The following is a 16058-nucleotide window of genomic DNA, read 5'->3' as shown; positions in this document are numbered from 1 at the left end:
ACAGGCCTTGAGGCCCCTTCACGCTGAGTGACGGCTCTGTGCTGATCCTCCCTGGGGCCTGTAGCGGTTTTTGGGATCAGATTTTCATTAAATTGGGTTTTTGGATTGGATTGGGATTTTCTCAGGGTTTTCTAAAGATTTTCTTGTGATTTTCCTGGAATTTAGGTGTTTTTCCCCTCAGTGATGACCCCGGCATGGCCCTCAAACCCTCGGGCCCCTTCACGCTGAGCAATGGCTCCGTGCTGTCTTTCCCTTTGCCCTATCATGATTTTTAGGATTTCTCGGGATTTTTTTTGGGATTTTCCCATATTTTCCCGTGGAATTCTGTGTGTTTTTCCCTGCAGTGATGACGCGGGGCACGGCCTTCAGCCCCTCGTACCGCTTCACGCTGAGCGACGGCTCCGTGCTGACCCTCGCTGTGTCCTATTGGGGTTTTTGGGATTAGATTTCCATTGAATTGGGGGTTTTGCATTGGATTGGGATTTAGTCAGGAATTTAATGAGATTTTTCCCATGATTTCTCTGGAATTCAGTGTTTTTCTCCTCAATGATGACCCCGCATGGCCCACAGGCCTTGAGGCCCATTCACACTGAGCGACGGCTCCGTGCTGATCCTCCCTGGGGCCTGTAGGGATTTTGGGATCAGATTTCCATTAAATTGGGTTCTGGGATTGGATTGTAATTTTCTCAGGGTTTTCTAAAGATTTTCTTGGGATTTTCCTGGGATTTAGGTGTTTTTCCCCTTAGTGATGACCCCAGCACGGCCTTGAGCCCCTCATCCCCCTCACGCTAAGTGATGGCTCCGTGCTGACTTTCCCTTTGCCCTATCATGATTTTTAGGATTTCTCGGGATTTTTTTTGGGATTTTCCCATATTTTCCCGTGGAATTCTGTGTGTTTTTCCCTGCAGTGATGACGCGGGGCACGGCCTTCAGCCCCTCGTACCGCTTCACGCTGAGCGACGGCTCCGTGCTGAGCGCCCACACCAAGTGCAAGCTCTGCTACCCCTCGAGCCCGGAGCTGCAGCCCTTCATCATGGGCATCCACGTCATCGACAGGTACGGAAATCCCGGGAATCCCTCGGAATGCAATTCATTCCCTCCGAATTTCACGGGATTCCCCCAAATTCCGGCACCGGGAATCGCCCGGAGAGGGCAGGGATGAATCTCCAGGTGCTGATCCCGCCCTGGGTTTTTCCAGTTTTTTCTCCTTCTTTTTTCCCCCCTCTTTTGAGTTTTTCACGGAATTCTGGAGGTGTTGGGAATTTTGGTGTTTGCTAAGGAAAATTTTCTGGAGGTTTTCAAACTCTGGGGGAGGAATTTTTCCTGGAAATCTGACCTTGATTTCATCTAGGCATTCCCTGGGTCCTCAGTGCTGGATTGGGGTTGGGATTGGGGTTGGGTTTGGTATTGGGATTGGGGTAGGATTGGGATTGGGATTGGGACTGGGATTGGGATTGGGGTTGGGGTTGGATTGTTGTTGGGATTGGATTGGGGTTGGGATTTGGATTGGATTAGGGTTGGGGTTGGGATTGGGATTGGGGTTGGGGTTGGATTTTTGTTGGGATTGGGGTTGGGATTTGGATTGGATTAGGGTTGGGGTTGGGATTGGGATTGGGATTGGATTGGGGTTGGATCGCAATTGGGATTGGAATTGGATTGGATTAGGGTTGGGATTGGCGTTGGATTGGGGTTGGGGTTGGGATGGATTGGGGTTGGGATTGGGGTTAGGATTGGATTGGGATTGGGATTGGATTGTTGTTGGGATTGGATTGGGTTTGGGATTGGGGTTGGGATTGGATTGGGATTGGGATTGAGATAGGATTGGGATTGAGATTGGATTGTTGTTGGGATTGGATTAGGATTGGGATTGGGATAGGATTGGGGTTAGGATTGGATTGGGATTGGATTGTTGTTGGGATTGGATTTGGTTTGGGATTGGGTTTGGGATTGGGATTAGATTGGGATTGGGATTGGGATTAGATTGGGATTGGGATTGGATTGGGATTGGGATAGGATTGTTTTTGGGATTGGAATTGGAATTTAGAATAGGATTGGTTTTGAGAGATGGATTGGAATTAGGATTAGGTTTAGGATTAGGATTGGGATTAGAATTTGGATTGGGACTGGGTTAGGATTAGGATTGGGTCTGGAATTGGGATTGGGATTAGGATTGGCATTGGGATTAGGCCTGGGCCTGGAATTGGGATTGGGATCAGAATTAGGATTAGGTCTGGGATTAGGACTGGGACTGGGATTGGAATTAGAATTGGGAATGTGATTAGGGTTGGGATTGGGATTGGGGTCAGGATCTGGATCGGGATTGGGACTGGACTTGGGATCGGAAGTGGAATGAGATTGGAATTGGAGCAAGGATTGGGATTGCGATTGGAATTAGGATCAGGATCAGGATCAGGATTGGGATTGGGCTCTTCCCCTCGGAAGGATTTCTGTCAGAATTCCTGGGAAAATTGTTCCTCTGGAGCTGCTGGAATGGGGCCACGGAATCTTGGAACGACCCCAAAATTTGGGAAAACTGATTTTTCCCAGCATGAGGGGTCTGGGATGGTGGGAATGCTGATCTGGGAATTCCAGACCCAAAAAAAGGGTCGGAGCAGCCAGAATTCCCAGCAGGGAGTTTTTTGAGATTCCTGCTGTTCCTGGAACAGGATCTGGGAATTCCAAAGCCCTGGAGCAGCCAGAATTCCCAGCAGGGAATTTTTTGGGATTCCTGCTCTTCGCGGAACAGGATCTGGGAATTCCAAAGCCTTGGAGCAGCCGGAATTCCAAGCAGGGAATTTTGGGATTCCTGCTGCCATTGGAGCAGGATTTGGGAATTCCAGACCTGGACAAAAGGGTCAGAGCAGCTGGAATTCTGAGCAGGGAATTTTTGGGATCCTTCCTGCTGTTGGAGCAGAATTTGGGAATTCCAAACCCTGAGAAAACCTCGGAGCAGCCGGAATTCCAAGGAGGGAATTTTGGGATTCCTGCTGCTGGTGGAGCAGAATTTGGGAATTTCGGGCCCAAAAAAAGGGTTGGAGCAGCCAGAATTCCCAGCAGGGAATTTTTTGAGATTCCTGCTGTTCCCGGAACAGGATCTGGGAATTCCAAATCCTTGGAGCAGCCGGAATTCCAAGCAGGGAATTTTTAGGGATTCCTGCTGTTCTCAGAACAGGATCTGGAAATTCCAAAGCCCTGGAGCAGCCAGAATTCCCAGCAGGGAATTTTTTGGGATTCCTGCTCTTCGTGGAACAGGATCTGGGAATTCCAAAGCCTAGGAGCAGCCAGAATTCCCAGCAGGGAAGTTTTTGGGATTCCTGCTCTTCGCGGAACAGGATCTGGGAATTCCAAAGCCTTGGAGCAGCCGGAATTCCAAGCAGGGAATTTTTTGGGATTCCTGCTGCCAGAACGGCTCCCGGGACCACCAAAAACCCAGGAAAACCCCGATTTTTCCCTGTTTTTTCCCCCCAGGGATCACGGAATTCTCTCCCCCCAGGACGCCCCCGGGCCGGGCCTGGCCCTTCCCAGGGTGAATCCCAACGTTTCTCCGGCGCCGGGAATGGCGCTGCCGCCTTCCCTCCCTCCATCCAACGGCTCCGTCATGGCCGCGCCCTCCCCTCACCCCGGCAATTCCACCTCGGGCCAAGGGAATTTCGGGAATCCTCTGGGATCCAACGTTGCCTTAAGCCAAACTCCCGGGAATTCCCACCCTTTATCCCACGGCAGCTCCCCCATGAACAGCCCCGGAATTCCGGTGCCGCAATTCCTGTCGCCGCGGCACCGCAGCAGCCCGGGCTTGATTCCCAGATCCCGAGCTCCTCCCGGCAATCCCTTCTCGCCAGCCATGCACTCCCCGGCTTCCTCCTCCTCTTCCTCATCCTCATCCTCCTCCTCGTCCTCTGGGAATTCCCGGCCTTTTCCCAACGCTCCCGTCACCGCCGCGCTTCCGGAGCCTCCGGCAAATCCGGGATTTTTGAGGCAGCCAAGCTCCCAAAACTCTCCCGGCCGCGTCGGCGGCAAATCCGACGCCAAGGACGGCAAGGAGATCTCTTCCATCCTGGGCGAGATGATCCAAGGGGACTCCGACAAAACCTCGGAGCCGGGAATTCCGCACGCATCCGAGGGAGGCGACGCCGCCGGGAAGTGTCCCCAGGGCACGAGCCACCGGCTGGTGCAGCTGCTGGCCAGCACGGCCGAGCAGCAGCTGCGGCACCACCACGCCGACGCCGACACCAGCTCCAAGGATTCCTTGGTGTGCGCCGGCGTTCCCGGGAATTCCGTGCCGGCTCCGTCCTGCCCGTCCTCGCACAGCTCGCTGACGGAGCGCCACAAAATCCTGCACCGCCTGCTGCAGGAGGGCAGCCCCTCCGACATCCCCGGCCTGGCCTCCTGCGAGGACAAGAAGGAGAATTCCGGCGGGAATTGCGGCGGCGGGAATGCCGGGATGGCGGAGGCGGAGAAGAAGAAGGAATCCAAGGATCACCAGCTGCTGCGGTACCTGCTGAATAAGGACGAGAAGGAGGCGGCGGCGCCGGCCGCGCTCAGCCTGGACGACGTCAAGGTCAAGGTGGAGAAGGGCGAGGCGGCCGAGCCGTGTCCGGCCGCTCCGGCCGCCGTTCCCAAAATTCCCGCCGGCGACGAGGTCAAGATGGAGGCGCCGGGACAGGTGGGTGGGGGAGGATCCGGATTTTTCCTGGGAATTTCTGGCTTCCCCTTCCCGTGGAATCTTGGAGATCCACAACGGTTTGGGTGGGAGTGGTGGAGCTTTGATCTCATCCCGCTCCAATTCCCAAAATTCCAAGATCTTGGGGTGCTCTGAGATTTCCTTGGATGCTCCCAAGGATTTTTTGGGAATTCTCCTGGATTTTTCTTCCCGTTCCCGTGGAATCCTGAAGTTCTGGAATGGTTGGGGTGGGATTTGTGGAGATTCCATCCTGTCCCAATCCCAAGATCTTGAGGTTCTCCGAGATTTCCTTGGATGCTCCCAAGGATTTTTTGGGAATTCTCCTGGATCTGACTTCCCGTTCCCATGGAATCCTGAAGTTCTGGAATGGTTGGGGTGGGATTGGTGGAGATTCCATCCCATCCCAATCCCAAGATCTTGGAGTGCTCTGAGATTTCCTTGGATGCTCCCAAGGATTTTCTGGGAATTCTCCTGGATTTTTCTTCCCATTCCCATGGAATCCTGAAGTTCTGGAATGGTTGGGGTGGGATTGGTGGAGCTTTGATCCCATCCCACTCCAATCCCATAATTCCAAGATTTCCTTGGCTCTTCCCAAAGATTTTCTGGGAATTCTCCTGGATTTTCCTTCCCCTTCCCATGGAATCCCAGGATTTTCTCCTCCCTTATCCCAGAATTTTCCCATTTTATGCAGAATTTTTCCCAGCTAATCCCAGAATTTTTCCTGGTTGATCCCAGATTTTTTTGCCAGCTGATCCCAGAATTTTTCTTGACCAATCCCGAGATTTTTCTCAGCTGATCCCAGAATTTTTCCCATTTTTTTCTGGGTTTTTTCCCACCTGATCCCAAAATTTTTTTCCCACTTGACCCCAAGATTTTTCCCAGCTAATCCCAGATTTTTTCCTGTCTTATCCCACAATTTTTCCTGTTTGATCCCAAGATTTTTCCCAGCTAATCCCAGAATTTTCCCCACTTTATTCCTATTTTTTTTCCTGCCTTATCCCAGAATTTTTCCCAGTTGATCCCAGATTTTTCCCAGCTAATCCCAGAATTTTTCCAGTCTGATCCCAGATTTTTTGCCCACTTGATCCCGGAATTTTTCCTGACCAATCTTGAGATTTTTCCCAGCTAATCCCAGAATGTTTCCTGTCTTATCCCAGAATTTCTCCTGCCTTATCCCAGAATTTTTCCCAGCTGATCCCAGATTTTTCCTGGTTGATCCCAGAATTTTTCCTGTCTGATCCCAGAATTTTTCCTGGTTGATCCCAGAATTTTTTCTGCCTTATCCCTGAATTTCTCCTGTCTGATCCCAGAATTTTTCCCAGCTGATCCCAGAATTTTTCCTGTCTGATCCCAGAATTTTTCCTGGTTGATCCCAGAATTTTTCCTGCCTTATCCCAGAATTTTTCCTGTCTGATCCCAGAATTTTTCCCAGCTGATCCCAGATTTTTCCCAGCTAATCCCAGAATTTTTCGTGGTTGATCCCAGAATTTTTCCCAGCTGATCCCAGAATTTTTCCTCGTCTGATCCCAGAATTTTTCCCAGCTAATCCCAGAATTCTTTCTGCCTTATCCCAGAATGTTTCCTGCCTTATCCCAGAATTTTTCCTGGTTGATCCCAGAATTTTTCCTGCTTATCCCAGAATTTTTCCTGTCTGATCCCAGAATTTTTCCTGTCTGATCCCAGATTTTTCCCAGCTAATCCCAGAATTTTTCGTGGCTGATCCCAGATTTTTTTCTGCCTTCTCCCAGGTTTTTCCCCCCCGATCCCAAGATTTTTTTCCCAGCTGATCCCAGATTTTTCCCAGCTAATCCCAGAATTTTTCCAGTCTGATCCCAGATTTTTTGCCCACTTGATCCCGGAATTTTTCCTGACCAATCTTGAGATTTTTCCCAGCTAATCCCAGAATGTTTCCTGGTTGATCCCAGAATTTTTCCTGGTTGATCCCAGAATTTTTCCCGGTTGATCCCAGAATTTTTCCTGGTTGATCCCAGAATTTTTGCCCACTTGATCCCAGAATTTTTCCTGTCTGATCCCAGAATTTTTCCTGTCTGATCCCAGCTTTTTCCCAGCTAATCCCAGAATTTTTCGTGGTTGATCCCAGATTTTTTTCTGCCTTCTCCCAGGTTTTTTCCCCCGATCCCAAGATTTTTTTCCCAGCTGATCCCAGATTTTTCCCAGCTAATCCCAGAATTTTTCCAGTCTGATCCCAGATTTTTTGCCCACTTGATCCCGGAACTTTTCCTGACCAATCTTGAGATTTTTCCCAGCTAATCCCAGAATTTTTCCTGTCTTATCCCAGAATTTCTCCTGTCTGATCCCAGAATTTCTCCTGTCTGATCCCAGAATTTTTCCTGGTTGATCCCAGAATGTTTCCTGCCTTATCCCAGAATTTTTTTTGCCTTATCCCAGAATTTTTCCTGGTTGATCCCAGAATTTTTCCTGGTTGATCCCAGCATTTTTCCTGTCTGATCCCAGAATTTTTCCTGTCTGATCCCAGAATTTTTCCCAGCTGATCCCAGATTTTTCCCAGCTAATCCCAGAATTTTTCGTGGTTGATCCCAGAATTTTTTCTGCCTTCTCCCAGATTTTTTCCCACCTGATCCCAAGATTTATTTCCCGTCTGCTCCCAGACTTTTCCCATCTGCTCCCACAATTTTTCCCGCTTGATCCCACAATTTTTCCTGTTTGATCCCAAGACTTTTCCCCAGCTAATCCCAACTTTTCCCTCTCTCCCTGCAGTTCTCAGCCGAGCTGGAGCAGCTGGATCAGCTCCTCCCTTCCCTGGAGAAGGCGGCGCCGATTCCCGGGATCTGCGGCCCCGACAGGAGCGACCCCCCCCTGCAGCCCAGCACCGCCCCCAGGGCCCCCTCAGGTACAGCAAATCCCTGGAATTCCCTGCAATTCCCAGCAATTCCCAGCAATTCCCGGAAATTCCCAGAAATTCCCCAAAATTCCGGGAGGTCTGGACATGGGAATGACGAGAATGGGGTCAAATCCTCACCAGAGATCCCAAATTTCTCCAAAATGATCTCGACGTTCCTCAATTTCCATTCCCAAAAAAAATCACTGAATCTTCCCAAAATTTCACTCTCAAAATTTCCGTTCCCATAATTGGTGAAAATTCAAAAAAAAATTCCCCAAAAAATCCCCAAAAATCCCCCAAAAAAATCCCCAGAATTCCTGAAAAAATCCCCAAAATTTTTCCAAAAATTCCCCCAAAAAATCCCCAAAAATTCCCGAAAAAAATCCTCCCAAAATCCCCAGAATTCCTGAAAAATTCCCCCAAAATTTCTGCAAAAAATCCCCAAAAAATTGCCAAAAATCCCTGAAAAAAATCCCCCAAAAATTTCCGAAAAATTCCCAAAAAAATTCCCAGAAAATTCCCCAAAATCCCCCAAAAATCCCCAGAATTCCTTAAAAAATCCCCCAAAAATTCCCCAAAAAATTCCCCAAAATCCCCCCAAAATCCCCAGAATTCCTTAAAAAATCCCCCAAAAATTCCCCAAAAAATTCCCCAAAATCCCCCAAAATCCCCAGAATTCCTGAAAAAATCCCCGAAAAATCTCCAAAAAAATCCCAAAAATTCCCAAAAAAACCCCCAAAATTCCCAGAATTCCCGGAATTCCCGGAATTCCCAGAATTCCCGATTTTCCCTGTTTTCCCCAGGGCTGCCAGAGCTGGAGGTGGGCGTGGCCGAGCCCGGCCTGGCCGTGCCAGAGCCAAAAAATCCCCAAGAATTCCTGAAAAAATTCCCCAAAAAATCTCCAAAAAATCCCAAAAATTCCCAAAAAATCCCCCCCAAAATTCCCAGAATTCCCGGAATTCCCAGAATTCCCAGAATTCCCGATTTTCCCTGGTTTCCCCAGGGCTGCCGGAGCTGGAGGTGGGCGTGGCCGAGCCTGGCCTGGCCGTGCCGGAGCGAAAAATCCCCAGAATTCCTGAAAAAATCCCCAAAAAATCTCCAAAAAAATCCCAAAAATTCCCAAAAAATCCCCCCCAAAAATTCCCAGGATTCCCAGAATTCCCGATTTTCCCTGTTTTCCCCAGGGCTGCCGGAGCTGGAGGTGGGCGTGGCCGAGCCCGGCCTGGCTGTGCCGGAGCCGCTGCCCTGGGCCGACCCCGCCCTGGCCAAGAGCAACGAGTGAGTGACAGAATTCCCAACATTCCCAACATTCCCAAGGCTTTTCCCAACATTCCCAAAGTTTTCCCCAAAATTCCCAAGGATTTCTCCCAAAATTCCTGAAGATATTCCCAAAATTCCCAAGGATTTTTAAGGATTTCTCCAAAATTCCCCAGGGTTTTTCCCAAAATTCCTGAAGATTTTCCCAAATTCTCAAAGATTTCTCCCAAAATTCCTGAGGTTTCTCAAAATTCCCAAAGATTTCTCTCAAAATTCCTGAGGATTTTCCCAGAATTCCCAAGGATTTTCGAGGATTCTTCCCAAAATTCCCAAGGTTTTTCCCAAAGTTCCCGAGGGTTTTTCCCAAAATTCCAGAGGCTTTCCCAAAATTCCTGAGGATTTTTGAGGATTTCTCCCAAAATTCCAGAGGTTTTTTTCTAAAATTTTCTCCAAATTCCCAAGGATTTTTTAGGACTTTTTAACCAAAATTCCCAAAGTTTTTCCCAAATTTCCTGAGGATTTTTCCCAAAATTCCCCAGGGTTTTCCCCCAAATTTCCAAGGATTTTTGAGGATTTTTCCCAAAATTCCAGAGGGTTTTTCCCAAAGTTTTCCCAAAATTCCCAAAGGTTTTTCCCAAAACTCCCCCAAATTCCCAGGGGTTTTCCCAAAATTCCCAAAGGTTTTCCCCCAAAATTCCAGAAGATTTTCCCAAAATTCCCAGTGAATTTCCCAAAATTCCTGAGGATTTTCCCCAAATTTCCCAACGCTTTTCCAGCTGGGATTTCATGGATTTTCCAGCAGGGCTTTTCCCCATTTTGCCAGTCAGGAATTCCCATTTTTCCAGGCAGGAATTCCTAGATTTTCCACCTGGGAATTCCCAGATTTTCCATCTGGGAATTCCCACTTTTCCAGGGGTGAATTCCCATTTTTCCAGGCAGGATTTCCCGTGTTTCTGGTTGTGAATTCCCAATTTTCCAGGTGGGAATTCCCAGTTTTCCAGGCAGAAATTCCCATTTTTCCAGATGGAAATTCTCAGGTTTTTGGGTTGAAATTCCCATGTTTCCAGGCAGGAATTCCCAGATTTTCCAGGCAGGAATTCTCAGATTTTCCAGTGTGAATTCCCAGATTTCCAGTCAGGAATTCCCAGTGTTTCCAGGGCTGAATTCCCGTTTTTCCAGTGTGGAATTTTTGGTGTTTCTGGTTGTGAATTCCCAGATTTCCAGGCAGCGATTCCCAGATTTCCCTTGGGCATTTCTCCCAGCTTTTCCAGGCAGGAATTCCCAGTTTTCCCAGTGTGAATTCCCAGATTTCCAGGCGGGAATTCCTGGATTTCCAGAGGTGAATTCCTCTTTTTTCCAGTGTGGAATTCTTGGTGTTTCCAGGGGCGAATTCCCAGATTTCCAGGCAGGGATTCCCAGATTTCCCTCGGGCATTTCTCCCAGATTTCCCAGTGTGGAATTCCCAGATTTCCCAGTGTGGAATTGCCAGATTTCCATGTGGGAATTCCTGGATTTCCAGAGGTGAATTCCTCTTTTTTCCAGTGTGGAATTCTTGGTGTTTCCAGGGGCGAATTCCTAGATTTCCAGGCATGGATTCCCAGATTTCCCTTGGGCATTTTTCCCAGATTTCCTGGGTATGAATTCCCAGATTTCCCAGAGAGAATTCCCAGATTTCCATGTGGGAATTCCTGGATTTCCAGAGGTGAATTCCTCTTTTTTCCAGTGTGTAATTCTTGTTGTTTCCAGGGGCGAATTCCCAGATTTCCAGGCAGGGATTCCCAGATTTCCCTTGGGCATTTCTCCCAGATTTCCTGGGTATGAATTCCCGGATTTCCCAGTGTGAATTCCCAGCTTTTCCTGGGTGTGCATTCCCAGTTTTCCCAGTGTGGAATTCCCAGATTTCCATGTGGGAATTGCCGTTTTTGGCAGGCTGGAGGAGCTGCTGCTGCCGCCGGGCAGCGCCGAGGGCCGCAGCGAGGAGAATTCCAGGAGTGAATTCCCAGATTTCCCTCGGGCATTTCTCCCAGCTTTTTCCAGGCTGGAATTCCCAGTTTTCCCAGTGTGGAATTCCCAGATTTCCAGTCAGGAATTCCCAGTGTTTCCAGGGCTGAATTCCCATTTTTCCAGTGTGGAATTCTTGATGTTTCTGGTTGTGAATTCTCAGATTTCCAGGCAGCGATTCCCAGATTTCCCTCGGGCATTTCTCCCAGATTTTCCAGGCAGGAATTCCCAGTTTTCCCAGTGTGGAATTCCCGGATTTCCAGGCAGGAATTCCTGGATTTCCAGGGGTGAATTCCTCTTTTTTCCAGTGTGTAATTCTTGATGTTTCCAGGGGCAAATTCCCAGATTTCCAGGCAGGGATTCCCAGATTTCACTTGGGCATTTCTCCCAGATTTCCTGGGTATGAATTCCCAGTTTCCCAGTGTGGAAATCCCAGATTTCCTGGGTGTGGATTCTCAGATTTCCCAGAGAGAATTCCCAGATTTCCAGGCAGGAATTCCTGGATTTCCAGAGGTGAATTCCTCTTTTTTCCAGTGTGGAATTCTTGATGTTTCCAGGGGCGAATTCCCAGATTTCCAGGCAGGGATTCCCAGATTTCCCTTGGGCATTTCTCCCAGATTTCCCAGTGTGTAATTCCCAGATTTCCCAGTGTGGAATTCCCAGATTTCCAGTCAGGAATTCCCAGTGTTTCCAGGGCTGAATTCCCGTTTTTCCAGTGTGGAATTCTTGGTGTTTCTGGTTGTGAATTCCCAGATTTCCAGGCAGGGATTCCCAGATTTCCCTTGGGCATTTCTCCCAGATTTCCTGGGTATGAATTCCCAGATTTCCTAGTGTGAATTCCCAGTTTTTCCTGGGTGTGAATTCCCAGTTTCCCAGTGTGGAATTCCCGGATTTCCATGTGGGAATTGCTGTTTTTGGCAGGCTGGAGGAGCTGCTGCTGCCGCCGGGCAGCGCCGAGGGCCGCAGCGAGGAGAATTCCAGGAGTGAATTCCCAGATTTCCCTTGGACATTTTCCCCAGATTTCCTGGGTGTGAATTCCCAGTTTTCCCAGTGTGGAATTCCCAGATTTCCAGTCAGGAATTCCCAGTGTTTCCAGGGCTGAATTCCCATTTTTCCAGTGTGGAATTCTTGATGTTTCCAGGGGCGAATTCCCAGATTTCCAGGCAGGGATTCCCAGATTTCCCTTGGGCATTTCTCCTAGATTTTCTGGGCATGAATTCCCAGATTTCCCAGTGTGGAATTCCCAGATTTCCAGGCAGGAATTCCTGGATTTCCAGAGGTGAATTCCTCTTTTTCCAGTGTGGAATTCTTGATGTTTCCAGGGGCGAATTCCCAGATTTCCAGGCATGGATTCCCAGATTTCCCTTGGGCATTTCTCCCAGATTTCCTGGGTATGAATTCCCAGATTTCCCAGTGTGGAATTCCCCCATTTCCCAGTGTGAATTCCCAGTTTTCCCAGTGTGGAATTCCCGGATTTCCATGTGGGAATTGCCGTTTTTGGCAGGCTGGAGGAGCTGCTGCTGCCGCCGGGCAGCGCCGAGGGCCGCAGCGAGGAGAATTCCAGGAGTGAATTCCCAGATTTCCCTCGGGCATTTCTCCCAGCTTTCCTGGGTGTGAATTCCCAGTTTCCCAGTGTGGAATTCCCCCATTTCCTGGGTATGAATTCCCAGATTTCCCAGTGTGGAATTCCCGGGTTTCCATGTGGGAATTGCCGTTTTTGGCAGGCTGGAGGAGCTGCTGCTGCCGCCGGGCAGCGCCGAGGGCCGCAGCGAGGAGAATTCCAGGAGTGAATTCCCAGATTTCCCTCAGGCATTTCTCCCAGCTTTCCTGGGTGTGAATTCCCAGTTTTCCCAGTGTGGAATTCCCGGGTTTCCATGTGGGAATTGCCGTTTTTGGCAGGCTGGAGGAGCTGCTGCTGCCGCCGGGCAGCGCCGAGGGCCGCAGCGAGGAGAATTCCAGGAGTGAATTCCCAGATTTCCCTCGGGCATTTCTCCCAGCTTTCCTGGGTATGAATTCCCAGTTTTCCCAGTGTGGAATTCCCGGGTTTCCATGTGGGAATTGCCGTTTTTGGCAGGCTGGAGGAGCTGCTGCTGCCGCCGGGCAGCGCCGAGGGCCGCAGCGAGGAGAATTCCAGGAGTGAATTCCCAGATTTCCCTCGGGCATTTCTCCCAGCTTTCCTGGGTGTGAATTCCCAGTTTTCCCAGTGTGGAATTCCCGGATTTCCATGTGGGAATTGCCGTTTTTGGCAGGCTGGAGGAGCTGCTGCTGCCGCCGGGCAGCGCCGAGGGCCGCAGTGAGGAGAATTCCAGGAGTGAATTCCCAGATTTCCCTTGGGCATTTCTCCCAGATTTCCCAGTGAGGAATTCCCAGATTTCCCAGTATGGAATTCCCAGGTTTCCAGTCAGGAATTCCCAGTGTTTCCAGGGCTGAATTCCCGTTTTTCCAGTGTGGAATTCTTGGTGTTTCTGGTTGTGAATTCCCCAGATTTCCAGGCAGGGATTCCCAGATTTCCTTTGGGCATTTCTCCCAGCTTTCCTGGGTGTGAATTCCCAGATTTCCCGGTGTGGAATTCCCAGATTTCCATGTGGGAATTCCTGGATTTCCAGAGGTGAATTCCTCTTTTTTTCCAGTGTGTAATTCTTGTTGTTTCCAGGGGCAAATTCCCAGATTTCCAGGCAGGGATTCCCAGATTTCCCTTGGGCATTTCTCCCAGATTTCCTGGGTATGAATTCCCGGATTTCCCAGTGTGAATTCCCAGCTTTTCCTGGGTGTGAATTCCCAGTTTTCCCCGGTGTGGAATTCCCAGATTTCCATGTGGGAATTGCCGTTTTTGGCAGGCTGGAGGAGCTGCTGCTGCCGCCGGGCAGCGCCGAGGGCCGCAGCGAGGAGAATTCCAGCAGTGAATTCCCAGATTTCCCTCGGGCATTTCTCCCAGCTTTCCTGGGTGTGAATTCCCAGATTTCCCAGTGTGAATTCCCAGATTTCCATGTGGGAATTGCCGTTTTTGGCAGGCTGGAGGAGCTGCTGCTGCTGCCGCCGGGCAGCGCCGAGGGCCGCAGCGAGGAGAAGGCGCTGCTGGAGCAGCTGGTGACCTTCCTGAGCGGGAGGGACGAGACCGAGCTGGCCGAGATCGACCGGGCCCTGGGCATCGACAAACTCGTGCAGGTGGGGCGGGAGAACGGTCTGGAATGTTCTGGAATGTCCCGGGGAGAAATGGGGGGAAAAATCGGGGAAAAAACGGGGAAAAAATCGGGCGGAAAATGGGGAAAAAATGGAGGAAAACGGGGGATGGAAGGGGGGGGGAATGGGGAAAATTGGGGAAAAAATGGGGGGAAAATTGGGGGGAAAAGGAGGAAAAAATGGGAAAATAATTGGGGGGGAAATGGGGAAAATGGGGAAAAAATCGGGGAAAAAACGGGAAAGGAATCGGGTGGAAAATGGGGAAAAACTGGAGAAAAATGTGGAATGAAAAGGGGGGGAAATGGGGAAAGACAGGGAAAAAAAATAGGAAAAAATGGGGGGGGGGGAAATGCGAGTAAATGGAGGAAAAATGGGGGGGGGAAATAGGATAATTGGAGGAAGGGGAAAATTGGGGGGGAATGGGAAAATGGGGAAAAAATCGGGGAAAAAACTGGAAAAAAATTAGGTGGAAAATGGGGAAAAAATGGAGAAAAACGGGGAATGAAAGGGGGGGGAAATGGGGAAAAAATGGGGGAAAAAATTAGGAAAAAATAGGGGAAAACCAGGAAGAAATGGTGGGAAAAGGGAGGAAAAATGGGGAAAATAATTGGGGGGGAAATGGGGAAAATTGGGGAAAAATCGGGGAAAAAACTGGAAAAAAATTGGGCGGAAAATGGGGAAAAAATGGAGAAAAACTGGGAATGAAAGGGGGGGAAATGGGGAAAAACAAGGAAAAAATGGGGAAAAAAAGGGAAAAAATGGGGAAAAACCAGGAAGAAATGGGGGGAAAAGGGAGGAAAAATGGGGAAAAATAATTGGGGGGGAAATGGGGAAAATTGGAGAAAAATCGGTGGAAAAATGGGGAAAAAATGGAGAAAAATGGGAAATGAAAGGGGGGGAATGGGGAAAGACAGGGAAAAAATGGGGGGAAAAATGGGGGAAAATGGAGGAAAAATGGGAAAATAATTGGGGGGGAAATGGGGAAAATTGGAGAAAAATTGGTGGAAAAATGGAGAAAAATGGGGAATGAAAGGGGGGGAAATGGGGAAAGACAGGGAAAAAAAATTAGGAAAAAATGGGGGGAAAAATGGGGGGAAATGGAGGAAAAAATGGGAAAATAATTGGTGGGGGAATGGGGAAAATGGGGAAAAAATTGGGGAAAAACTGGAAAAAAATTGGGCGGAAAATGGGGAAGAAATGGAGAAAAATGGGGAATGAAAGGGGGGGAAATGGGGAAAAACAGGGAAAAAATGGGGGGAAAATGGGGGGGAAAATGGGGAAAAAATGGGAAAATAATTGGGGGGGAATGGGGAAAATGGGGAAAAAATTGGGGAAAAACTGGAAAAAATTGGGCGGAAAATGGGGAAAAAATTGAGAAAAATGGGAAATGAAAGGGGGGGAAATGGGGAAAAACAGGGAAAAAATGGGGGAAAATGGGGGGAAAAATGGGGAAAAAATGGGAAAATAATTGGGGGGGAAATGGGGAAAATGGGGAAAAACTGGAAAAAAATTGGGCGGAAAATGGGGAAAAAATGGAGAAAAATGGGGAATGAAAGGGGGGGAAATGGGGAAAAACAGGGAAGAAAATCAGGAAAAAATGGGGGGAAAAATTGGGGGGAAATGGAGGAAAAAATGGGAAAATAATTGGGAGGGAATGGGGAAAATGGGGAAAAAATCGGGGAAAAAGTTGGGTGGAAAATGGGGAAAAAATGGAGAAAAACGGGGAATGAAAGTGGGGGAAATGGGGAAAAACAGGGAAAAGATGGGGGAAAAAAAGGGAAAAAATAGGGAAAAACCAGGAAGAAATGGGGGGAAAAGGGAGGAAAATGGGGAAAATAACTGGGGGGGAAATGGGGAAAATTGTGGAAAAATCGGTGGAAAAAATGGGGAAAATAGGGGAGAAAAATGGGAAATGAAAGGGGGGGAAATGGGGAAAGACAGGTGGGGAAAAAATGGAGGAAAAAATGGGAAAATAATTGCGGGGGAATGGGGAAAACAGGGAAAAAATCGGGGAAAAAAATGGGAAAAAATAGGGGAAAACCAGGAAGAAATGGGGGGAAAATGGAGGAAAAATTG

General features: G+C 48.9%; 1 protein-coding gene across 5 annotated transcripts in view; it reads left to right on the top strand.

The window, feature by feature from the left end:
• NCOA1 (nuclear receptor coactivator 1) overlaps positions 1–16058 on the top strand; it is an 83380-nt gene that overhangs the window by 36654 nt on the left and 30668 nt on the right. For 3 of the 5 annotated variants that reach the window (XM_059837283.1, XM_059837287.1, XM_059837286.1), the window contains 5 exons: positions 909–1056; positions 3469–4663; positions 7421–7553; positions 8729–8822; positions 13814–13967. In XM_059837283.1, coding sequence (XP_059693266.1) covers positions 909–1056; positions 3469–4663; positions 7421–7553; positions 8729–8822; positions 13814–13967 — 1724 coding nt within the window. Of the gene's footprint in view, positions 1–908; positions 1057–3468; positions 4664–7420; positions 7554–8728; positions 8823–11723; positions 11778–13639; positions 13694–13813; positions 13968–16058 lie in introns of all 5 variants that reach the window. The other 2 variants (XM_059837284.1, XM_059837285.1) reach the window with 2 other exon arrangements.

Source organism: Haemorhous mexicanus, assembly GCF_027477595.1.
Source record: "Haemorhous mexicanus isolate bHaeMex1 chromosome 3 unlocalized genomic scaffold, bHaeMex1.pri SUPER_3_unloc_3, whole genome shotgun sequence".
Taxonomy (NCBI): Eukaryota; Metazoa; Chordata; class Aves; order Passeriformes; family Fringillidae; genus Haemorhous; species Haemorhous mexicanus.
This window is presented reverse-complemented; position numbering and strand designations above follow the sequence as displayed.